This window comes from Schistocerca serialis, chromosome 11 (genome assembly GCF_023864345.2).
Source record: "Schistocerca serialis cubense isolate TAMUIC-IGC-003099 chromosome 11, iqSchSeri2.2, whole genome shotgun sequence".
Classification (NCBI taxonomy): domain Eukaryota; kingdom Metazoa; phylum Arthropoda; class Insecta; order Orthoptera; family Acrididae; genus Schistocerca; species Schistocerca serialis.
In genome coordinates, this window is record NC_064648.1 from 40,010,294 (window position 1) to 40,035,735 (window position 25,442).

At 44.5% G+C, this 25,442-nt stretch overlaps 1 protein-coding gene across 1 annotated transcript in view; it reads right to left on the reverse strand.

The window, feature by feature from the left end:
* LOC126427164 (zinc finger protein 420-like) overlaps positions 1 to 25,442 on the reverse strand; it is a 178,009-nt gene that overhangs the window by 82,144 nt on the left and 70,423 nt on the right. Inside the window, exon 7 of the mRNA XM_050089388.1 lies at positions 10,418 to 10,486. Coding sequence (XP_049945345.1) covers positions 10,418 to 10,486 — 69 coding nt within the window. The remainder of the gene's footprint in view (positions 1 to 10,417; positions 10,487 to 25,442) is intronic.

Here is a 25,442-nt window from a genome sequence, read left to right on the forward strand (position 1 = left end):
AAAATTTTTCCGAAATTCGCATCTTCAAAATGGTGTTCGCAGTGTCATCTTTGGAGGCCTGTATCTCGGGGCTGGAATTTTTCTGGAGAAAACAAAAAAGATACGTGTTTCTTACTTACTCCTGAATTTTAACAGATGCTAAAGTCAATACCATCAGAAACAATGAAGGTGACCCCCTGCCTGAAGTGATACGGATTATGCCAGTAGGCAACAGAAGAGTAGTCATTGGTAAATTTTGTTTTTAGGGCATTATGCTGTGGTCCACGGGTATTTCCGTGCCTAAAATTTCAGTTCATAATGCTGGAGGCACCGTCAGCATTAGGAGAGGAAAAATTAGGCACAAAAATATGCCTCTCACTGCGGCATAATGTCTTTAGAACAAAATTTACTTACTGTGTAAGCCTGCATTGTATGAACAAATTGGTAAAGTTCAGAGGTGAACAGTGAAGGCAGTAGGGCCACAGATAGGCAGAAAGACACTGCCGAGTAGAAATCCTTGGCCAACACACGAAATACAATTTTTTAGTTGGTGAAAGGAGGATGCATAAAAATGAAGCAAAGGAGGGAGGCAAAAGGGGAAAATGAACTGGAAATAAAGTGCAAAACAGTAACGGACAGCTGGAGAGACAAATGTAAAACTGCAGAAGCGTTCTCGGCTAGCGGAAAGAAATGAAACGCCAATAGGAAAATTAAAGAACCTTTTGGAGAAAGGAGAAGCAGCTGTGTAAATATTGGGAAACTAGCTGAGAAGTCCAGCACTGTTAAGGTATTTATTTATAACAGTTCCCGAGACTTTGTACGGATGGAATTTATTTGTTACTTATAAAGCTTTGTAGGTAACATTTGACGTAATAAGTCCAAGGGTACGAACAAAGAGCTCGTACACTTCACTAACACGGAGGAGAGCCGTGTACAGCTGGTCACGCAAAGTGAGACCGACACTGAGATCTACCCCCATAACACGTAGCACCTGGCCCTGCGCTTTGTTTACAGTCACGGTACGACATAAGCTCACTGGGGATTGTACAAGTTTAAAGCAAAATGGTGAACTGTAAGGAATATGCAGTGTTCAGGGTGCAAGAAACTTGCTCGCCTGCACCACTTGCCGCGAAAATTTTCAAGTGTACAATATTACTTCGGAGAGAAATTTCCATTTCCTACGATGTTACACTGGAGAGAAGTAACTTTAAGCCTCTGCGATCGAAGGGTTCCCACATTCTCGATCGGAGTTCGTCACACCTCACTTTAGGGAGTAGTTTCTGAAGCGTAGTTAAGAGCCTCAAGTTCTCGAGTCGAGGCAAGGCTCGCCTCTCAGTCTTTGACGGATTCTTGAGATCGCACAGTCCTCAGTCTTGAAGCCATTCTGGTGTATTAGTAAAGACTTGACCATTTTCTACCCATTTTAATTCGTGAACAAAACGAAATCAAAATGTAACGAGTAGGCACCGAAATGACAAAGTAAAGTTAATAATTCATTTTTCCTAACAAAGAGTATAAATAAAACCAACTGAATGAAGGAAAGGAATGGCGTTAAGTTTTTAATACACATAGTGCTATCTGTATACCTGTATAGCGCTGTTAGTTTGTATTTGTAAGGATTGCGGTACTTAAATCTGTCACTGACACACACTTTCGACTTCCGAAAACACACGTGTCACTAATTTAAAAAGACTACACTGCCATCTATTGGTTGTTTGGTGAATCGTGCCACCATGATTAAACATCTGAATTACTAAGTTGAATATATATATATATATATATATATATCCCTCACCCCAATCATCCAATTTTGATTAAATAAAGCCTATACATTGCCCCAAGCTATGCTAAAGTTACCAGTAAAAACCCCATGAACACATTTGTCTAGTAGTTTTGGAGACTAGTATATTCAAAACAGACAGACAACAGTTTTACCGTTTTATTGTTACTATAGATAATTATATTCAGCTAACTGCAAGCTACTCAAAATCAATTGCTTCAGATTGAAACTGCTTTGCTAGTCATAAACTAAATTCTTTGTAATAAAAGTTGTTTGTTATGTAATGTTACAGTCACTTTCGGCCACAACATGATACTGCTTGAGATTATCCATCTCTTTCCATAGCAATCTTACTTATTTTTACTTTATCAGCTTTCTTGTGTTTCAAGTTGACGTACACGGTGAATCAGAAAGAATGCTTCTTTTCTGCTGGCTACTGTGACAGCAGATGTGTGTGCCGGTGGCAAGCTAGCAATGTTGCGAGAGACTAGGAAATTCAGTTGCACACTGTGACTTCCGAGCGAAACGTATCCAAAATTCGGAATTTTGTCAGCCCTGCGGTACGACGTCATCCCTGTCCGAGCGTGTGGTATCGACAGGACAGAGCAACTGCACACACGGGCCATCTGTCGACAGACGAACTGCTCAAACTGTTTCCTGGACATCTCATCTCCCAATTTGGTGATGTGACTAGTTCACCCGATGTGACAGCTCTCAATTTCTTCCTCTGGTGTATCTTCTGTAGAGAAGTTGCCGGTGCTCCTGTTGCTGTACCGGAGAGTACTTCGTATAGCAACCATGTAGCTCGTCTACACGAGGGCTCCTATAAAGGCCGTGTTTTATGAATTATGTGACTTTTAAGAAGTGAGTGCTGTATGCACGCGAAACTCCAAAGTCTCAGTAACACGTCTGCATTCGTAAAACACAAAGACCTGCGTTAATAAAGTTTTTCTGAAAGGCTGAAAATGGGCATTCTATCTCGATCACCCTGTATTTGGTTTCTGTTTCAGAAATCACCCCTAGCTTTACTAACTTGTGAGAATCATATCTTATCTGCAGAGATGTCGTACATTTTATGTGAGATAACTTCCGTGAAATAATCCTACAACAACTGATACGAAGAACTTTGCACATCGTAATTTTGGTATCTATTTTTTTTTAGAAAATACTTTTGAAACAAATGATGTCTTTCAGTCGAAGCACGGCGTAAAATACGCCGCTTCTGATAATTACACTTCATACAAACAGAGGACACTTGTATGTGCACGAGGGGAAATGTAAGGGAGGTGAAAGGGTGTTGCAGTGTAGCAAACGAACACGGGTATTAGAAGTGACACAAGCACACGCCAGAAAATGTAACAGGGTTTATTTTACGAGTGTAGCCATCTCATAAACAGTAGTTTCACTGTTAAGAAGACGTTCAAAGATGTTTAGAGTAATTGGAAACACAGCACTGCACATTCCAAGCAACACAGCTCATCATCTGACATAATACTATGGATCTCCCTCACTATTTCCACACATCAAAACATTTAGAAAATGCTCCATCCTATGTTTCTTCATTTTCAGTAGCCATGTCTGTTTCACTTCCACTAGCAACATCAGTTGATTCATATTCATCTTCACTTGCGAAATCAGCATTGCTCTCATGACTGAGACTATCACTATGCGAGTCTGTACGACACTTTCCACATTTATGATCACCTCCAGCACTTGTTGCCAAACCTGCAATTGAAATACACTGCTTTTCAATTTTATTTATGTACTCACAGCTTTTCTTCCAGTCTCGATACGAAAGTAATTTATTCGTCTGTACGTGCTAATAATGCATTCATTGTGAGTCTGTAAGTATTACTGACATATTCATTCTGAATGTAACACTACGTTCAGAAACGATGTTCTCAACTCTCACCCGTGTCAGCTCTATACGATTCAATTCTGAGTGGTATGGTGAAAGTCGTGACGCAGTATGACCGAGTATGGTTAAAATACTGTATATTTTACGAGTGATGTGGCCTGGTTTGCTCATATTGATCAACGAATGCATCTTTCCTTGTAGAAAGGAATTCAGTTTTCTGTTAAAGACGACATCACTTCTCTCCTCATGGGGTTTGATGCTAGAGCACAAGCAAGGCACATTGTGGTAGGAGATGTTAACTATAAAAAGGACAGTATGAGGTAGTAAATTAGGTAATAATCTCTCACTGAGGTAATTCTCATAATTTGAGAAGTCCACTTCATCGTGATAATCCTGCATTTTCTGACAAGATTTAAACTTTAAGTAGGCATCTGGTACAAAATGTTCCTCACTGCCAGCACAGATGATGACAATTCTGTTTCCTTTTGAAACAGGTTTCCACAGACACTGTAATGAACTGCACGATGCCCACAGTGTGAACGTACATCTCATCCGTACAGACAATTGGACCCCACTCGTGTCTGTACTCTCCGGCACTTTTTAAGTAAGTAAATTGTTCTGTCCTGATACTTCTTTGCCACGGAGAACTTTCTGGTTATTCGCTGTCTTCTTCCACCACAAATCCTACAGTGCAAAGAATTTTACCAAGTGTGCTTATACATCATTCAAAATTTATTAAACTCTAAAACTGTTTATGAGTTTCCTTTAAGGAGCGTTTTCTTTTATTTGTAATACAGAAATTATCCACAATGCAGCAAATGACTTCTCATTACAAATGCCTGGATGTATTCCAATCTGCCTTCCTCAACAGTTTTTGCACTCTACAGCTCCCTCTAGTACCATGGAAGTTATCTTAACAGATTTCCTATCATCCTGTCCCTTCTGCTTGTCGGTGTTTTCCATATATTCCTTATCACTACAACTAATTTTTAACATTTGTCTGTAGCACCACATCTCAAATGCTTTGATTCTCTTCTGTTCCAGTTTTCCCACAATCCATGTGTCACAATCATACGATGCTGTGTTCCAAACGAACGTTCTCAGAAATTTTTTCCTCAGATTAAGGCCAATGTTTGATACTAGTAGGCTTCTCTTGCCCAGGAATGCTCTTTTTGCCAATGCAAGTCTGCTTTTGATGTCCTCCTTGCCCTGTCCATCATTGCTTATTTTGCCGCCTAGGTAGCAGAATTCCTTAACTCCATCTAGTTCGTGACCATCAATCCTGATGTTCAGTTTCTCACTGTTCTCATTGCTGTTACTTCTCATTACTCTCACCTTTCTTCGATTTACTCTCAATCCATATTCTGTACTCATTAGATTGTTCATTCCATTCAGCAGAATATGTAATTCTTCTTCAGTTTCACAGAGGATAACAACATCATCAGCAAATCTTATCACTGATATGCCTTTCACCTTGGATTTTAATTCCACTCCTGAACCTTTCTTTTATTTCCTCCATTGCTTCTTCAATGTACAGATTCAACAGTATGTGTGAAAGACTACATCCCAGTCTTACACCCTTTTCTAACTGAACTGTTAATTTTACCACCTCTACTTTTAATGACAACGACAGTTGTTTTGACTTACCTGTATGCTGAGACTGTCCTTCCGAAAAATCATTTCTTTTTCGATTTGTTCACATTTTTCATGCACCCATTTCTTGTTAGCTTCCCTGCACTTATTTATTTCATTCTTTAGTGACTTGTATTTCTGTATTCTTGAGTTTCTTGGAACATTTTCATACTACTTCTTTTCATCGATCAATTGAAGTATTTCTTCTGTTATCCATCGTTTCTTCACAGTTACCTTCTTTGTACCTACGTTTTTCTTTCCTATTTCTGTGATGGCCCTTTTTAGAAATGTACATTCCTCGACAACTGTAATGCCTACTGATCTATTCCTTGTTGCTGTATCTAAAGCCTTAGAGAAGTTCAAGCGTATCTCGTCATTCCTTAGTACTTCCGTATCCCACTTCTTTGAGTATTGTTTCTTTCTGACTAATGTCAAACTTCAGCCAACTCTTCATCAATACTACATTGTGATCTTAGTCTATATCTGCTCCTGGGTGCAACTTACAATCCAGTATCTGATTTCGGAATCTGTCTGATTATGATGTAATATAACTGAAATCTTCCAATATCACCCGACCTTTTCCAAGTATACCACCACCTCTTGTGATTTTTGAACTGTGTTCGCTATTACTAGCTGAAATTTATTACATAAGTTATTTAGTCTTTCTCCTCTCTCATTCCTTGTTCCAAGCCCATATTCTCCTGTTAACTTTTCTTCTACTCCTTGCCTTACAACTGCATTCCTGTCCCCCATGACTATTAGATTTTAATCTCCCTTTACACACTGTACTACCGTTTCAATATCCTCATGTACTGCTCCATCCCTTCATGCTCAGCTTGTGCCATCCATCAGCACGTATACCTGAACTATCATTGTCGGTGTTATTTGCTGTCGATTCTGATAAGAACAACCTTATCACTGAACTGTTCACAGTACAACACTCTTTGCCTTACTGTCCTATTCATAACGAATACTACTCCATTATACCATTTTCTGCTGCTGTTGAGATAACCCTATACTCATCTGACCAGAAATCCTTGTCTTCTTTCCATTTCACTTCACTGACCTGTACTACATCTTGACTGAACCTTTGCATTTCTCTTTTCAGATTTTCTAGTTTCCCTACCATGTCCAAGCTTCTGATATTCAACACCCTGACTCTTAGAACGTTATCCTTTTGTTGATTATTCAATCTTTTTTTCACGGTCACCTCCTGCTCGGCAGTCCCCTCCCAGAGATCCGAATGGGGGACTACTCCGGAATCTTTGGCAATGGAGAGATCATCATGACACTTTTTCACTTAGAGGCCACATGTCCTGTGGATACAATTATGTGTCTTCAATGCAGTAGTTTCCATTGCCTTCTGCACCCTCATGCCGTTAATCATTGCCGATTCTTCCGCCTTTAGGAGCAGTTTCCCACCACTTACACCAGAGAGTGCCTTGAACCTTCGTCTGCTCCTTCGCCCTCTTTGACAAGGCCGTTGGCAGAATGAGGGTGACTTCTTGTGCCGGAAGTCTTCAGCATACAATGCTGATTATTAATCAAAAATTAAGCACTAGTGGGATTCAAACCTGAGACCGAGGACATTTTGATTACTAATCAAAAATGCTACCCCTAGACCGTGGGTGCAAACAACTGTAGACACCTGCAAACACTTCACACAGTGAAGAACTCTGTCCTTTAATTTGCCTCATAGTAGTGGCATCCTCCACTCCGAACGTGTTCTCCCATAGTAGTGTTCCGGCCGACTCGGTGGCAAAATGTCGACGCCGGTGATCGACACTGTGGGGTCTACTGTGCGCCTTGTTTAGGGTGTTCACGTCCATTTACATGAATTTTGGTTTTACCTAAAAGACTATGTTTTAATTATGCTTAATTAATTAAAACATCAATAAGCTCTGCCTCGGCAAAATCCAGTTTCTATTTCTTAATCTTCTGATCAAACGGATAACATTGTTTCGGTTTGATTTTCACATTTTTCTAGTGATTTTTGTTTCTGTATGTCCTCAGCCCTCCCATTCCCTTTCAACGCAGTTGGATCAGTATGCTATAAACAGGGTTTGCACGAAGAGAACTGGCAGTTCACGTGGGATGCCCAGCGTCACTTGCACGCACTGCACTATCTGTACAATTGGCCATCGATCTAGCATAAAATTATATTTGACTTAATTTGAGTCACAGGACATGTAATTCTGCCACAGAGCTTCTCTAATTCCGTGGGAATGACACCACAAGCCACTAGCCACAGATCAGGGAGGCCACGTGGCACTCACTCAGGCAGTTGTGACGAGTTTTGATGCGACGCCCACAGGTTCAGCTACCAGATGCTCTGACAGTCACACGTGTGTACGAACTTATAAAATCACGCTGTGTATGCACTAATAAAATGAAGCTTTACATTTTTCCTAGCACAAAGCTGGTGACACTGAGGGACTTCAGTGCACTGATCCTGCATGTACATAACAACAATAAACAAACATTACTGGAAGTTTATGTTCATTATTTATAAATCTAAAGAATTCAATCCACGTATAAAGCTGTGGCTCTCGAATCCTGGACAACAAACAACTATACAGATAAATATATCTATGTGAGTTGTGGATTTGGAATTCTACATTAAGGATGACATTTCCCCCTCCCCATTTCCAACCTCCAATCAGTTGTGAAATCAAAGAGAGAGTGAAAATCAAAATCTTTTTCTTTTGCACATTTAACTACACTTTTCAGCTATTTTTCTATACAGTTGTTGCTTCAACTTCAGGCATCTGTTGTAGCTTAGTATCAACTTTTCAACACCCTCATCATAGAAGGCAAAATGCTGCCCTCAGCCAGCACAGAGATGATAATCAAGAGGGAGCCAGGGTTGGGCTGTACAGAGGGCGATCAAACTCTTCCCATCAAAAACGCTGCAGGAGTGTCCTTGTTCCACCTGCAATGTGCAGCCCAGCACTGTCACAAAGAAGGAAACGTGTGAAAGTTACATTACACGGCTGCTCGAAATAGGGGGAACCCCTCGGCAGGAGACACTGTTGTTCTAAGCACATTTATGTGCTCACTGTGTGCTCGGAACTGAAAACTTCAATGTGACGCGGTCAACAGATGTACTAAAGAGCCTGCGTAATATATCTGCACAAAGCTTCATCAGATTTTCACTGTGGCTTCAATTTCGCAACCAATCAGAAGTTGAAAAAAATTAGCCTTTGTATAATGTCATTTAAAATTAATTATAGTTAGATCTAAGTTTCGAAAGTTCAGTCAGTAAGCTAGTATGAACACATGAGAACGATGAAAGGAATGTATAGAAGTGAAGATAGGTTGAAGTAGGGTAAACATATGTTTGCAGCATTTATAAAATCAAATAGTTTTTGACAGTGTTGACTGCAATACACACTTCGACACTCTGGAGGTAGTAGGCTAGAAATACAGAGACCAAAAGTTATCTACTACACATACACAAACCAAATTACAGTTATAAGAGTCGCAGGGCGCAGAAGGGAAACATTAGATGAAAATGGAGTGTGTATACTCAGTCTGCAGACTGGGTAGGCAGTAAAGGAAAACTGGGGGAAATCTGGAAACGTAATCAAAGTTAAGGGAAGAAAGATTAAAATGTCACAGTTTGCTGCGGATGACGTAGTTTTGTCAGAAGTGCCGAAGAAATTGGAAGATCAATGAAACAAAAGGAACAATGTCTCAAAAACAGCTTATACAGGGTGTTACAAAAAGGTACGGCCAAAATTTCAGGAAACATTCCTCACACACAAAGAAAGAAAATATGTTATGTGGACATGTGTCCGGAAACGCTTACTTTCCATGTTAGAGCTCATTTTATTGCTTCTCTTCAAATCACATTAATCATGGAGTGGAAACACGCAGCAACAGAACGTACCAGCGTGACTTCAAACACTTTGTTACAGGAAATGTCCTCCGTTAGCGAGGATACGTGCATCCACCCTCCGCCGCACGGAGTCCCTGATGCACTGATGCAGCCCTGGAGAATGGCGTATTGTATCACAGCCGTCCACAATACGAGCACGAAGAGTCTCTCCATTTGGTACCGGGGTTGCGTAGACAAGAGCTTTCAAATGCCCCCATAAATGAAAGTCAAGAGGGTTGAGGTCAGGAGAGCGTGGAGGCCACGGAATTGGTCCGCCTCTACCGATCCATCGGTCACCGAATCTGTTGTTGAGAAGCGTAAGAACACTTCGACTGAAATGTACAGGAGCTCCATCGTGCACGAACCACATGTTAGCAGCACAGGTAGAGTATCCTGTATGAAATCATGGCGGTGAATCGAGGAAGTACAGTACAAACTGACGAAACTAAAATGAGCTCTAACATGGAAATTAAGCGTTTCCGGACACATGTCCACATAACATCTTTCCTTTATTTGTGTGTGAGGAATGTTTCCTGAAAGTTTGGCCGTACCTTTTTGTAACACCCTGTATATATAAGGTGAACAATAACAAATGCAAAGTAAGTAATGGCACACAATTGAACAATCAAATCAAAAGTAAATAGATTAGGAAGTGACATAGTGAAAGTAGATGAGTTTTGCTAGTTGGGCAGCAATGGCTACAGTGTAGAGGATACAAAATGTAGACCGGCCATAGTGTGGAAAGTATTTCTGAAAATGAGGAATTTGTGAACAATGGAACTGACAATAAGCAGCTCAGGCAAGAGATGAACAGAAGCTTCTGAAATGTGGTGCTATGGAAGAATGCTGAAGGTACGATGTGTTCATCTAGCAGCAAATGAGGCGGCACTCAATTGCAGTGGGGGAAAAATAGAAATTTGTGGCACAACTTGACTAAAACAAGAGATTAGTTGATAGAATAGAGAAATCATAAATTTGGTAGTGGAAGGAAGTGTGTGTGTGTAAAAATTTTAGAGTGAAACGTAGCATGACCACAGTAAGCATGTTCAAATGGATGTATGTTGCAGTAGTTATGCAGAGCAGGGCAGGTTTACACAGAGTAGAGCAGCATGGAGAACTGCATCAAACCGGTCTCCAGACTGAAGGCAAAGGCAACAACAACAACAACAACAACAACAACAACAACCCACTCCCTTCGTAGAGGAGCCAACTATACTGAGACTCTCAATTTAGTGATGTAACAATATGGCGAAACTCATTTTGGACTGTTTCCAAACTGGGTGATTACCTTTGGACCCTTTATGTCCTGTGGCTCCCTCTTGATCTGCGTGTCAGACAGCAATACGTCAGCACCAATCTGCAGCAGAAATGAAAAAGTCATTTACATCACTCAGATGCTCTGTGCTTTTTCTAACTTACGTCTAGTTGCTAGCTGGATTGCGATACTACTACCACCACTACTACTACTACTATTACCACAAGTGTCTCTTAACAATCCCTTTTCATTCATATATATATGTAATCTATGTTTTCAAGGACTCTTTCTTTTACTACTGTATGTAAGGTGAGATGCAACTGCCTCAGCTAAGTTTTAGTGTAGTGTCTTACAAAGATTTAGTGGAGCACTCAAAACTTTGAATATTTCTTGATCAAAAGATTGTCTTTTTGAGAGATTGGCATTTTGTTACACATTTGAGCAAATGACTAGTGTTTTGTGATGCTAAGAAGAGGCTTTCACTTTATCAGGGCGTACACATGGCCAAGAAAAAAACAATTCCTGGAATTTTCCCAGATTTTTCCTCGATGAAAATGCACTTTTTCCCAGATGAAAATACACTGTACTCCACCTGAAGTACAATGCTTTTCCTCTGTTACGAGACAATACATTTTTTCCGGGAGCCGTTAAACTTATTAATCCTTCGAATGGTGAACATTTTATATTCCAGTGTAGAGCTATCCAGAACTTTAGGGAACACAACCCAGCAAAAAACAATGCACTTTGGAAACATCTTTGAACAAGACAACATGTAAACTGAATATTTTTGTATTATGCAAGTGTAAATACGAATTACGCCAAACACAGCACAGCAGCTTCTGAAGCACTGAAATTGAGATTGCAATGCACTTTTATCAGCTAATCGTAGCTCACGAAACGTGATCTCGCCATACAATGACAGCAGATATTTAGAGCATAGGACATGTAATGTAGTCAGCCGAGCAACATCACTGTTAAGTAGCGTAAACATATAAAACAGGAAAAGTTAATGGTTTATATTAATGTATATTAAGAAAAGCTAAGCTTTCATGTATAATATTGATCATCAAAAATTTTTGGTCTTTTTCCCGAGGGTGTGGATAGGCAGGATCTTACGGCAACAGATTAAATTACAGGAGCTCAATATCTCTGACAAGTACAGTTATAAATTCACTCCTGTGCGTCAAAAATTTCGTGGGTTACACGGCAAAATACGTGTCCCATCAAGCTTCGACTTTTCCGCAGAAAAGCCAATTACGTGTGAAGTTGCTCGAAAATTCATCTCTCACTTTCAATTATAACTTTTGCCAACATTATTGCATCATTTATGACAGAATTACGATAAATATGAAAATCTAACCCCGAGGCACGGTCTTTCTTAGCGCGTGTTACCTTTTACGATACATCAAACACAAATGTTCCTGTAAAATTTTAAATATTGGCATAAATGGCCTGTCTTCTGGGGCCAAAATATTTTTGCCTGGTCCTTAAAGTGTTAAGTTTTGAATGGCAGTCAAATGGTCTGCATTTGGAAACTCATCACACATTCTCATACATAATATAATTAATCTCGCGTAGAAGGAAATTTACTTTGAAAACAACACTTCACAAACCACCATTCACAATATTTTTCCCACAACCTGTTAGAAAAGTAAACAATTGTGACGTAACACTAATCAAAAGCAGTCTGCTGTCACAGTTTCGCACAGTCTTCGTCCTAAGGCTTTTGACACATTCTGCTTTTGGCAGAAGCTTGTGAGTGCACTGTGTTTTGTTGTTGTAAATGATATATTGTTTCTTTGCAGCTAAAGTTTTTTTTTTCAAACAATCAAAAATCCAAGATAGAATATCATGAAAAGGATAGTAGCTAATCACAATACAGCAGAGATGTTGAGACGCAGGTAGGCACAACAGAACGACTGTCAAACAATGCTTTCGATCGAACTGGCCTTCATCAGGATAGACAAAACACACACACACACACACACACACACACACACACACACACACACACGACCACAATCTCTGGCTCTGACTGCGTGCAGTAGCGGCTGATGGGAGAAGCAACTGGGTGGTGGGGGTAAGGAGAAGGCTAGGGCAGGGAGGGGAGGGATACCGGAGTAGTGGTGGGGGATGGTAAAGTGCTGCTTGTGGAAACATACAGGGATGAGGTAGGGAGAGGGTAGGGCAGCTAGGTGCAGTCAGGAGGTTAGACTGAGGATGGGGGGAGGAAGGGTAATGGAAGAGGAGAGAAGTGAGAAGACTGAGTGTACTTGTGGGGTCGGCTTGGGATTGTTTGGGGGAGGAGACCAGACAGCGAGGTCATCGGTCTCGTCGGATTAAGGAAGGACAGAGAAGGACGTCGGCCGTGCCCTTACGAGGGAACCATCCCGGCATTTGCCTGGAGCGATTTAGGGAAATCGCGGAAAACCTAAATCGGGATGGCCAGATGCGGGATTGAACCGTCATCCTCTCGAATCCATTGTGCCTGAACTCTTTGCCTTTACAAATGTCTGCTTGTGTCTTTATACATGCGGATGGATGTGTGTGTGTGTGTGTGTGTGTGTGTGTGTGTGTGTGTGTGTGTGTGTGTGTGTGTGTGTGTGTGGGCGCGCGCGCGTGTGTATATCTTTCCCTTTTTCCTCCTAAGGTAAGTCTTTCCGCTCCCGGGATTGGAATGACTCCTTACCCTCTCCCTTAAAATCCACACCCTTTCGTCTTTCCCTCTCCTTCCCTCTTTCCTGATGAAGCAACCGTGGGTTGCGAAAGCTAGAATTTTGTGTGTCTATTTGTGTTTATTTGTGTGTCTATCGACATACCAATGCTTTCGTTTGGTAAGTTATATCATCTTTGTTTTTAGATATATTTTTCCCATGTGGAATGTTTCCCTCTATTATATTCATATACTTTGAAAATATTGTTATAAAGAAAAAACACATTGTCACTCTTCCTTTTCTTATTTTAGAAAGTCTGGCAACCCAATCAAGTGGTCCTTTCACAAAATAGGTTCTGGTGTTCAGCATAGCTCTATTCCAAGCTGGATGTGAGAAACTGTGTAATACTTTGGCGAGCATAATTAACCATTGAATACTGCACAAACATTCACCTGACAGAAACCTGACTTTGTCATAATCTCTAAGCAGGAGGTCATCAGTGCAATGTGGATACTGATTATCAGTGTGTGTGTGTGTGTGTGTGTGTGTGTGTGTGTGTGTGTGTGTGTGTGTGTGTGTGTGTGTGTGAGTGAGTGTGTTCATATAAATAAACTGAAAAGCAAAGGGATAAATAAACATTAACTTTTGTGCCATGAACTGCATACAGGGAATGTGTACTCGTCATTTGGTACAGCCTTGGAGGCAGCTCTTTTGTGAATTTTTTATATTTGAAAATACAGCACAAATATTTTTAAAAGAGCTTATCTTATTTAGCTAGTGAAATTAGACCTGATATGCAGAACAATCTTTCAGCAGATTAACAGCCAAGAGAAGGCAACCCATGTACAAATGTCATGCCATTAATTTTTAGTACCTTTTCTTAACTGAGTTACCTCATTTATCATCCTAAACCAAGCAACCAGGTTGTGCATCTTAATGATGTAATAAGTGAGCACCACCTGGTTTTGCTCACTTCCTGAGACACTCGGACAGATTATGGGAACACTAAACTCCAAAAAATACTTAGATGTCAAACCCCACATAATCCAAGCTGGGAGACTCAAAAACTAAGAAATTTTGCACTCAAAAACAAACAATGGAAAACCCAGGTTGAAATATCAACAATGTGACTAAATAATAGTTTGCTACTTACTGTTAAGATGACACATTAAAATGCAGACATGCACAATTAAAAGACACTTAAACATTAGCTTTCAGCCACAGTCTTTGTCAGAAAAAGATGGAGAAACACACACCATTCATTTGCACAAGCAAGCACACCTCACACACAGACGACTGCCAACTCTGGCAGATTGGGCCAGAATGTAACAGTCACAGGCAATGGAAGCACTACTCTGGAGGGCAGCAAGGAAGGGGAACCGACAGTAGTGTACAATTGGTGGCGGTAGTGGTAGTGTGAGGTGTTAGGGGGATGGAGGGGAGTACAGTCTGGCAGTGCAGCGACTAGAATGCCAACAGGTGCAGTGTCGAGAGGCTGTGGAGCAGGGATAGATAGGGGAGAGGGGAGGGGGAGGGGGGAGGGGGAGGGGGAGGTGGAGGGGGAGAGGGGAGGGGGAGAGAGGGAGAGGGGAGGGGGTGGAGGGGGAGAGGGGAGAGGGGAGGGGAGGGGGAGAGGGGAGGGGGAGAGGGGAGGGGAGGGGAGAGGGGGGCAGCGAAAAAGGAGACTAGCGGGGAAAGATGGGCAGGTTCGTTGGGAGATGGCAGCACACAAAGAGGGCAGGAGACAGAATAGGGGCGAAGTGATACGACAGAGGGGGTCGGAACTGTTGGGTGGAGGATGTAAGGACAGTATGTCACGACAGGTTGAGGCTAAGATAATTACGGAAGTGCAGGATGTTTTTTTTTTTTTTTTTTTTTTTTTTTTTTTTTTTTTTTTTTTAAGGGCACAAAACTGCTATGGTCATTAGCACCTGGTCCGTGACTTAGGAAACAGTAAAAAACGAAAATGGAAACCAGCAGCAATGGGAACGAAACTCACTGGCACTAATGAACTAGAGAACGCGATCGGCTGAGCGCGTGTCATCTGCTAAAATCGACGATATCTCAGGCGAAAGCTGTAGACGGGAGCGAAACGAATTAAAATAGGGGCACTCAATTAAAAGGTGTCTTACCGTCTGCAGCTGAGAGCAGTGGGGACAAAGCGGGGGAGGATCGCCGCTTAAAAGATGTCGATGGCTAAAAAGACAGTGCCCTATCGGGAGTCTAGTTAAAATTACCTCCTCCCGACGACGCGTTCGGGAGGAAGAGGTCCAAGCACAAGGAAGAGCTTTCATGTCCCGCAATTTATTATGGGTAAGTGTCGACCTATGCGTGTGCCATAAATGAACAACACGTCGACATAGAACGCTCCATAGATCGGCGAAGGGAATCGATTGAATAGCTGGCCGAAGAAGAGAGACTGCAGCCTTGGCCGCAATATCGGCCGCCTCATTTCCACAGATACCAACATGTCCCGGGAGCCAGAGGAACGCCACCAAGACGCCCCCCAGGTGGAGCAAGCGCAGACAGTCCTGAATCCGGTGGACCAGAGGGTGCACAGGGTAAAGAGCTTGGAGACTGAGGAGAGAGCTGAGAGAATCTGAGCAGATAACATACTGTATCCGCTGATGGCGGCGGATGTAGTGGACAGCCTGGAGAACAGCGTAAAGCTCCGCAGTATCAACCGAACACTGGTCGGGAAGCCGAAATTGATTTAGGGTGTCGCCAACAATATAGGCACTCCCTACACCTAATGATGTTTACGAGCCATCAGTGTAAATAAATGTGGCTTCCTTCATTTGTGCACATAGAGCAGCAAATGCCTGACGATAAACAAGTGAAGGGGTACCATCCTTAGGAAATTGACAAAGGTCACGGAGCAGGCAGATCCGGGGACGGAGCCAAGGCGGTGCTGTACCCCAAGTTGTCAAGAAGGTTTTAGGAAAGCGGAAGGAAAGAGAATGGAGCAGTTGACGGAAGCGGACTCCTGGTGGTAGTAGGGAGGAGGGGCGGCCTGCATACCGTACATCAAAGGAGGAATCGAAAAAAATGTCATGGGCTGCATTAGCAGGCATGGAAGACAGATGGCTAGCATAACGACTCAGAAGGACTGCTCGCCGATTGGATAGCGGAGGTTCAGCAGTCTCAGCATAAAGGCTTTCCACAGGGCTGGTGTAAAAAGATCCAGACACTAAACGCAATCCACGGTGGTGGATAGAGTCGAGACGACGAAGAATAGACGGCCGAGGAGACGAGTAAACTATGCTTCCATAGTCCAATTTCGAGTGCACTAAGGCGCGATAGAGGCAGAGAAGGACCACTCGATCCGCTCCCCAGGAGGTACCATTCAGGACACGGAGGGTGTTGAGGGATCGCAGACAGCAAGCCGAAAGATACGAAATGTGGGAGGACCAGCACAATTTTCTGTCAAACATAAGACCCAAGAATTTTGCGACGTCCGAAAACGGAAGGTTGACAGGTCCTAGATGTAAGGAGGGTGGAAGAAATTCTGTACGACGCCAAAAATTAACACAGTCAGTCTTACTGAGAGACAAGCGGAAGCCTGTTTCGATACTCCAAGAGTGGAGGTGATTGAGACAGCCTTGAAGACGTCGTTCAAGAAGGCTGGTCCGTTGAGAGCTGTAGTAGATCACAAAATCGTCCACAAAGAGGGAGCCCAAGATGTCAGGAAGGAGACAATCCATATTGGATTTATGGCAATAGCAAACAGTACAACACTTAGCACGGAGCCCTGGGGTACCCCGTTTTCTTGGGAGAAAGTACGGGAGAGAGTAGTGTTCACCCGCACTCGAAATGTGCGCTCTGCCATAAATTCGCGAAGAAAATGGGGCAGCCGACCTCGAAAGCCCCAAGAGAACAGTGTGCGGAGGATGCCTGTCCTCCAACAGGTATCGTATGCTCTCTCCAGATCAAAAAATATTGCTACTGTTTGGCGTTTCCGGAGAAATTGTTCATGATATAAGTGGAGAGAGAAACAAGATGGTCAACTGCAGAATGATGCTTTCGGAAACTGCTTTGGGTAGATGTTAAAAGACTGCGGGACTCCAGCCACCAAGCTAAACGACAATTCACCATACGCTCCAAAACCTTACATACACTACTCGTGAGAGAAATGGGGCGATAGCTAGAGGGGAGATGTTTGTCCTTTCCAGGTTTCGGAACAGGAACGACGATAGCTTCCCGCCATCATCTGGGAAAAGTACCGTCGGTCCAAATTCGATTATAAATGCGAAGGAGGTAACGCAGACTGTGTTGATAAATGCAGCAACATTTGGATGTGGATACCATCCGGTCCTGGGGCAGAGGAGCGAGAAGAAGAGAGTGCATGTTGGAGTTCCCGCATGGCGAGAAAACAGTATTGTAGCTTTCGCGATTTTGAGAGGAGATAGCAAGAGGTCGCACTTCCGCTGCATGTTTCTTCGGGAGAAACACTGGCGGGTAATTTTAAGAGCTCGAAATCTCAGCAAAGTGTTGACCCAATGAGTTAGAAATTGCGACAGGGTCCACTAACGTATCACGCGCGACAGTGAGCCCAGAGACCGGGGAGAAACTAGGCGCACCTGATAACCGTCGAATCCGACTCCAAACTTCCGAGAAGGGAGTGAAGGTGTTAAATGAGCTTGTTGTGACTTGGCAAGACAGCCAAGCCACTAGGAGAGGAAGCCGAAAGGCACGCGTTTAAGCTCACGCAGGCTGGCGTGAGGTCTGGAACAGGTAAGGGAATTGAGTCCAGCAAATAAAGTACGTAGCTGTTGGAATACTTAACTTTAATCCATAACTGGTGAACATCGGTCTGACGGTACATGCATCACAAGATAAATACCAAATGATAATGGCACCTTGCTAGGTCATAGCGAATGACGTAGCTGAAGGCTATGCTAACTATCGTCTCGGCAAATGAGAGTGTAATTTGTCAGTGAACCATCGCTAGCAAAGTCGGTTGTACAACTGGGGCGAGTGCTAGGAAGTCTCTCTAGACCTGCCATGTGGCGGCACTCGGTCTGCAATCACTGACAGTGGCGACACGTGGGTCCGACGTATACTAACGGACCCCGGCCGATTTAAAGGCTACCACCTAGCAAGTGTGGTGTCTGGCGGTGACACCACAGAGCTAATAAAGAATTTCCAACTTGCCTTCTTGCTATCGCGGATGACGCGACGGCATCGCGCATGGAACTGCTTATAGCGGATACAGTTGGCCAAAGTAGGATGGTGGCGGAAAACGCGATGAGCACGTCGCCGCTCACGTATTGCGTCACGGCATGCCTCGTTCCACCAAGGAACTGGGGGGCGTCGGGGCAATTCAGAGGTGCGTGGTATTGAACGTTCCGCAGCTGTAAGAATAACGTCGGTAATATGTGTGACCTCATCGTCGACGCTAGGAAAGTGACGGTCATCGAATGTCGCTAGAGAGGAAAAAAGTGTCCAATCGGCTTGGGCAAACTTCCAGCGTCGCGGGCGCATATAGGGCAGTTGAGGCTGCAGTCTAAGGACACATGGAAAGTGATCACTGGAGTGTGTATCATCAAGGGCGAACCATTCGAAGCGCGAGCTAGCGGAACAGTACCGACCGAAAGGTGCAAATGAGAGAAATTTGTCGTGGAGGCAGACAAAAATGTTGGGACCCCAGCGTTGAGGCAAACTAGATCCGCTTGGTGGAAGACGTCTAGCAATAGTGATCCACGTGGACAAGGATGTGGAGATCCCCAAAGCGTGTGGTGGGCATTGAAGTCCCTAACCAGCAAATAGAGGGGTGGAAGCTGACCAAGAAGATGAAGGAGATCAGCTCGTGCCATTGGTGTGGACGATGGAATGTATGCAGTACAAAGAGAAAAGGTATATCCAGAAAGGGAAAGACTGACAGCGACAGCTTGGAAGGAAGTGTTTAAGTGGATTAGGTGATAATGGAGAGTACCATGGAGAAGAATCACGAGTCCTCCATGGGCTGGAGTGCCTTCAACAGAGGGGAGATCAAATCAGACGGACTGAAAATGGGGGAGAACAAAGTGGTCATGGGGATGCAGCTTTGTTTCCTGAAGACAAAAGATGACCGGCGAGTAGGATCGTAAGAGGACCGACAATTCATCCCGGTTGGCTCGAATGCCGCGGATATTCCAGTGGATAATGGACATAGGGTGAACAGAACATGGAGGAATGTGACCAAGGTTGCTGTCAACTCAACGACTGCTCAGAGCTTGCGACAGACAGCATGGAATGGCATTCAGCCGAAGGCAGAAGATCCTGATCCATGGGTTGGTCAGGAGCAACCTCTGCCACCAGCGATCGGCCGGTTGACCGGCCACCAGTAGTGCGCCTTGGCGACACAGAAGACGGCCGAGGGCGATTTCCGCCAGGTGGTGCTGTAGATGAGACGCGCCTTGGCGGAGAAGGAGAGGAACTGGGTTTCTTTTTAGCCTTCTTGGAAATATGATGTTTAGATGAAGGAGGAACCGATGGTTGTGAAGTTGGGGTATGTAAAAAATCTTCACAAGTATGCTCTTTTTTCGAAGTCTTGGTGTCTCAGTTTTGGGCTCGAGATTTAGCAGAACCCGATGACGGGTGAGTCATAGAGTGGGCAGGCGAAAGTGGGGAGGTTGAGCGGGCGATCTTTGCACTGGCCGATCTGACGACCGTGGCACTAAAGGTGAGGTCGCAAGTCTGCGTGGCCGCCTCCTTTGTTGGCCGAGGAGAAGCAAGGACAGTGCTGTATTTTCCTGTCCTAGGCACGGTGGGCTGTTTACTGGCGAATAATTTTCGAGCAGCACAGGTCGACACCTTTTCCTTCACTCTGATTTCCTGGATACGCTTTTCGTCTTTAAAAATGGGGCAATCTCGAGAGGAAGCAGCGTGGTCACCCATACAGTTGATGCAACGAGGGGATGGAGGTGGACAAGCACCCTCATGGGCATCCTTGCAACACGTAACACATTTGGCCGGATTGGAACAGGACTGGCTGGTGTGATTGAACCGCTGACACCGATAGCAACGCGTAGGGTTTGGGACGTAAGGGCGAACGGAAATTATCTCATAGCCTGCTTTGATTTTCGATGGGAGTTGAACTTTGTCAAATGTCAAGAAGACAGTGCGGGTTGGAATGGTGTTCGAGTCAACCCTTTTCATAACTTTATGAACAGCCGTTACGCCCTGGTCAGACAAGTAGTGCTGAATTTCTTCGTCAGACAATCCATCGAGGGAGCGTGTATAAACGGCTCCACGCGAGGAATTTAAAGTACGGTGCGGTTCCACCCGGACAGGGAAGGTGTGGAGAAGTGAAGTACGCAGCAATTTTTGGGCCTGGAGGGCACTGACTGTTTCTAACAACAGGGTGCCATTCCGTAATCTGGAACAAGACTTTACAGGACCCGCAATTGCGTCGACACCTTTCTGAATAATGAAAGGGTTGACCGTGGAGAAGTCGTGACCTTCGTCAGACCGAGAAACAACAAGGAACTGTGGCAACGATGGAAGAACCGTCTGTGGCTGAGACTCAGTGAACTTACGTTTGTGAGCAGACATAGTGGAAGGTGAGGAAACCATTGCGGAAGAATCCCCCACGATTACCGGCGTCTCCGATGGCGCGCTCCTCCCTTGTGGGGGCCCTCACCGAGGGCACACCCGCCTTAGGTGATTGTTCACACCTCAGGTCACACCTCCCGACAAACGGACGGAGGGACCAATCGGCACTTTCGGAAGGTATCAGCTCGGGTAATCACCCCTCCCTGGGCCTCGCTGTTACCAGGGGGTACGTACGTGTCCTACTTGTCTACCGGGGGTGGGGAATTACGCGTTACCCCGTCACCGGCTACGCACGAAAATGCGTGGGTCAGCCTTCAGACACGCACAGGGAGGAAGAAAGAGAAGGGGAAAAACAAAGAAAGGGAATAGAAAGAAGAGAGGTCTCGAACGCCGCAGCGGAGAAAAGGGTAAAGAGAAGAGGTAAGGAAAAGAGAAGGACAAAGGAAGGATGAAGACATACAAGCAGAGAAGGCGAAGAATGCGTTACATTTGAGAGCATCCGTCTCTGGATGTAGGCACAAACCATACTCCCAGAGGGGGAGAAGGGGAAGGAAAGAGCCACAGGTGAGGGGGGGCGGGCGAAGATGGGGGATGGGGAAGGATGTGAAAAAGGAAGGTATGCAGCCCGGAAAGGAAGGAGGGCCACATTAGCTCGGGGTCCCGTGCTCGCTACGCACGTATCCACAAAAGAGTTGTGGACCCCTGGGGGGGAGTGCAGGATGTGTTGTAGGGGTAACTCCCACTGTTCAGAAAATCTGGTGGTGGAGGGGAGGATCCAGATGGCTCGGGTAGTGAAGCAGCCACTGAAATGTGGCATGTTGTGTTCAGCTGCACGTTGTGGCACAGGGTGGTCTACTTTGCTCTCAGCCACAGTTTGGCATCGGTCATTCATCCTGGAGGGTAGCTAGTTGGTAGTCATACCAATATATAAAGTTATGCAACGATTGCAGCAAAATAGCTTTCAGAGGTGGCCGCCCTATGGTGGTGTACGAGAGGCCTGTGACAGGGCTGGGTGGGCTACAGAACACCACTTTAGGAGGTGTGGGAAATATCTTGGGTATGATGCCCCTCATTTAAGGACACAATGACAGGTAATCAGAGCCCTGGTGAAAGATGTGGTTCAGTTGCTTCAGTACACGGCGATGAAGGGGGTACTCCGTTGCAGCTGGTTCTTGGGCTGGTGGGAGAATTGGCAATGAGAGAGAAAAAGGCACAGGAGATTTAGAATGAACTTTTCACTCTACAGCGGAATGTGCGCTGATATGAAACTTCCTGGCAGATTAAAACTGTGTGCCCAACCGAGACTCGAACTCGGGACCTTTGCCTTTCGCAGGCAAGTGCTCTACCATCTGAGCTACCGAAGCACGACTCATGCCCAGTACTCACAGCTTTACTTCTGCCACTACCTCGTCTCCTACCTTCCAAACTTTACAGAAGCTCTCCTGTGAACCTTGCAGAACCAGCACTTCTGAAAGAAAGGATATTGCGGAGACATGGCTTAGCCACAGCCAGGGGGATGTTTCTAGAATGAAAATTTTCACTCTACAGCGGAGTGCATTCTAGAGACATCCTTTCTTTCAGGAGTGATAGTTCTGCAAGGTTCGCAGGAGAGCTTCTGTAAGGTTTGGAAGGTAGGAGACGAGGTACTGGCAGAAGTAAAGCTGTGAGGACGTGGCGTGAGTCGTGCATGGGTAGCTCAGTCGGTAGAGCACTTGCCCGCGAAAGGCAAAGGTCCCAAGTTCGAGTCTCGGTCCGGCACACAGTTTTAATCTGCCAGGAAGTTTCACAGGAGATTTGTTTGCAGACTACATTTGGGGGATAGTGCTCATCTGGGGCCTCGAGACCCTCAGTACACTGGGTCAGGGAATTCTCATCACTGCTGATATGCTGTTCCCGGGTGACCAGGGTGCAGGGGAGGGATTTTGGATGAAAAGAATGACAGCTGTCGAAATCCAGGTAGTGTTGCTTATTGGTGAGTTTAATGTAACAGAGGTGTGGATGGAGAATTCAGAGAGAAGGGGGTCAACATCCAGAAAGGTGGCACACTGGTTTGAGGAGGACCAGGTGAAGTGAATGGGAGAGAAGTAGTTGAGGTTGTGAGGGAATGAAGGTAGAGTGTCTTGGCCCGGAGTCCAGATCATGAAGATATCATCAATGAACCAGAACCAGACTAGGGGTTTGCCAATTTGGGAGGCCTCCTCTAGATGGCCCATGAACAGGTTGGTATTGGAGAGTGCCATGCGGGTCCAAATGGCTGTGCCAAGGTTTGTTCGCACACCTTCCCTTCCAAGGAGTTGGTAAGGTGTATGATGAATGAGGTAGTGTGTCTGGAGTCTGAAGGACATTGGGGAAGGTAGTGTCCAATAGTGGGAAGACCATGGGCATAAGGGATCCCTCTGTATAGAGAAGTGGCATCAACAGTGATGAGTAGGGATCCAGGAAGTAAAGGGGTGGGGATGGTAGAGAGTCAGTGAAGGAAGTGGTTGTTATCTTTGACACTGGAGCCAAGATTACAGGCAACTGGTTGGAGGTGACTGTCTATGAGGGCCAGAATTCTTCCAGTGGGGGGCAATAACCAGCCACAATGAGGTGTCCAGCACTGTTGAGTTCATGGATTTTGGGGACCAGGAGGCGGCAGTAGGATGCCAGCAGGATAAATAACTTATGGAAGTGGTGTCTGGAATGGTCCTCCAAGTGCTGGAGAGCAAGAGACTCAATTTCAGAGATGTGATGTATGTAGCAGGGATTGCACAGTAGCAGTATCTTGCAGAGGGAGAAGATGTGGTTCTGGAGGAGGAGGAGGATATGAGTGTTTAAAGTCCCGTCGACAACGAGGTCATTAGAGACGGAGCGCAAGCTCGGGTGAGTGAAGGATGGGGAAGGAAATCGGCCGTGCCCTTTCAAAGGAACCATCCCGGCATTTGCCTGAAGCGATTTAGGGAAATCACGGAAAACCTAAATCAGGATGGCCGGAGACGGGATTGAACCGTCGTCCTCCCGAATGCGAGTCCAGTGTGCTAACCACTGCGCCACCTCGCTCGGTTGTGGTTCTGGGATGCCTGTGCCATGGAGATGTGTTTTTGCAGCACCAGGTTTGTGAAGGCCAGGGACTGGCAGAATCTGGAAAGATGAAGGTCACTGGGGAAGGAGGGGTGGGATCCAGAGAAATGAACCTTTACAGTTAGGCCTCTGGGGAGGATTCGACAGTTTAGGCAGCATTTAAGGAATAGGATATGGGACTGGGTTTTATCCAAGGAAAGGGGTACTTTTCCGAATTGGTGTAGAAATGTGGAGCAGTGCTCCATTACGGCAGGGACAGTGTAAGGGAAATGGGTATGATGCAGAAATTAGCAAAATTAGGTGCGAGTGTTGCGAGGGGACTCCAATAATAGAAAAGGCGCACAAAAAATATATAAAGACAAGTAAAAACACGAGCAGATACGCAACAATATGCACATAAATGCACAAAACGGAATGAAACTGTGTAAAGTACACACAAATACATTAAAAATGTACAGAAATGGGGCAGAAAAGGAAACGACAAATATGATAATATGTGTGTGTTGCTATGAGGAAAGAAAGATAGGGAAGGGGGATGGGTTAGATCAAGGGTCACAAGCTCATGAGCTACGGGCAGGCGTGGAAAATAAAACACTTAAGTATGTGGGGATCAGGAATGAAGTGGGACCAATAAGAATAAATATAATTATTGGACAGAAGAATTTGGGGCATCAGATGCTGCGTCAACAATCTGCGCTGTGTGTTGTGCATAGACGATTACCGATACAGTGTGACTCTGAAGTTGATGCGGTTTGGAAGTTGACGAATAAATACAGGAAAGAGAAGAAAGAAGGGACACTGAAAAGAGTAATGCTACCGAGTATACTAATAAAGGAAAACGTCATAAGGTTGTGGGTTGTGTTGGGGGAGGAGACAAAACAGCAAAGTCATCGATCTCATCAGATTAGGGAAGGACAGGGCAGGAAGTTGGCTGTGCACTTTTAAAGCAACCATCGCGGCATTTGCCTGGAGCAACTTAGGGAAATCACAAAAAACCTAAATCAGGCCGGATGCGGGATTGAACAATTGTCCTCCCGAATGCGAGTCCAGTGTGCCACCTAACTCGACTGGGTTGTGGGATGGGAAAAAAAGTCATTCAGCAAAATCAAACAATTGAAACTCCAAGTTCTAATATCAACAAAGTAAGGAAAAAAGAGATTGCTACTTACCACAAAGATGAGACATTAAGTTGCAGACGTTAGCTTTTGGGCGCAGCCTTCGTCAGAGAAAGAAAGAGAAAAACAAACCATTAATTCGCACAAGCAAGCACGTCACACGCACACGTGACTGCCAACTTCTGCAGCTCAGACCAGATGCCAGAGTATACGGTCATGTCTACATGAGGTTTGCTTTCTTGTGCGAATGAATGGCGTATTTTTCTCTTTCTTTCTCTGACGAAGGCTGTGGCCAAAAGCTAACATCTGAGTGTCTTAGCTGAGCCTGTCTGCAACTTAATGTCTCATCTTTGTGGTACGTAGCAATCTGTCTTTTCCTTACATTGTTAAGCTTTGTATTCAGATATTTACGTCTCTACTGTTAATTGTGGTCTGTCAGTATTTTCAATCACATTGCTACCATTGACATCCGAGTACTGTAGGGCAAATATTTCTTTATAATGCATATGTAATGCCTTTTCCCATGTGATTTACAAAAGAATTACAAAAGTTTAATTTTTTTATGTTTTGTATCCATCGAGCAGGGATCGGAGCAATGTGGTTTCGTATACTTCACTGCGAGTAGACCATTGGTGCACCAGGCAGAACGTCACATTTGTACGACAGCCAGTGACCGAGAGAAGCTACCATTGC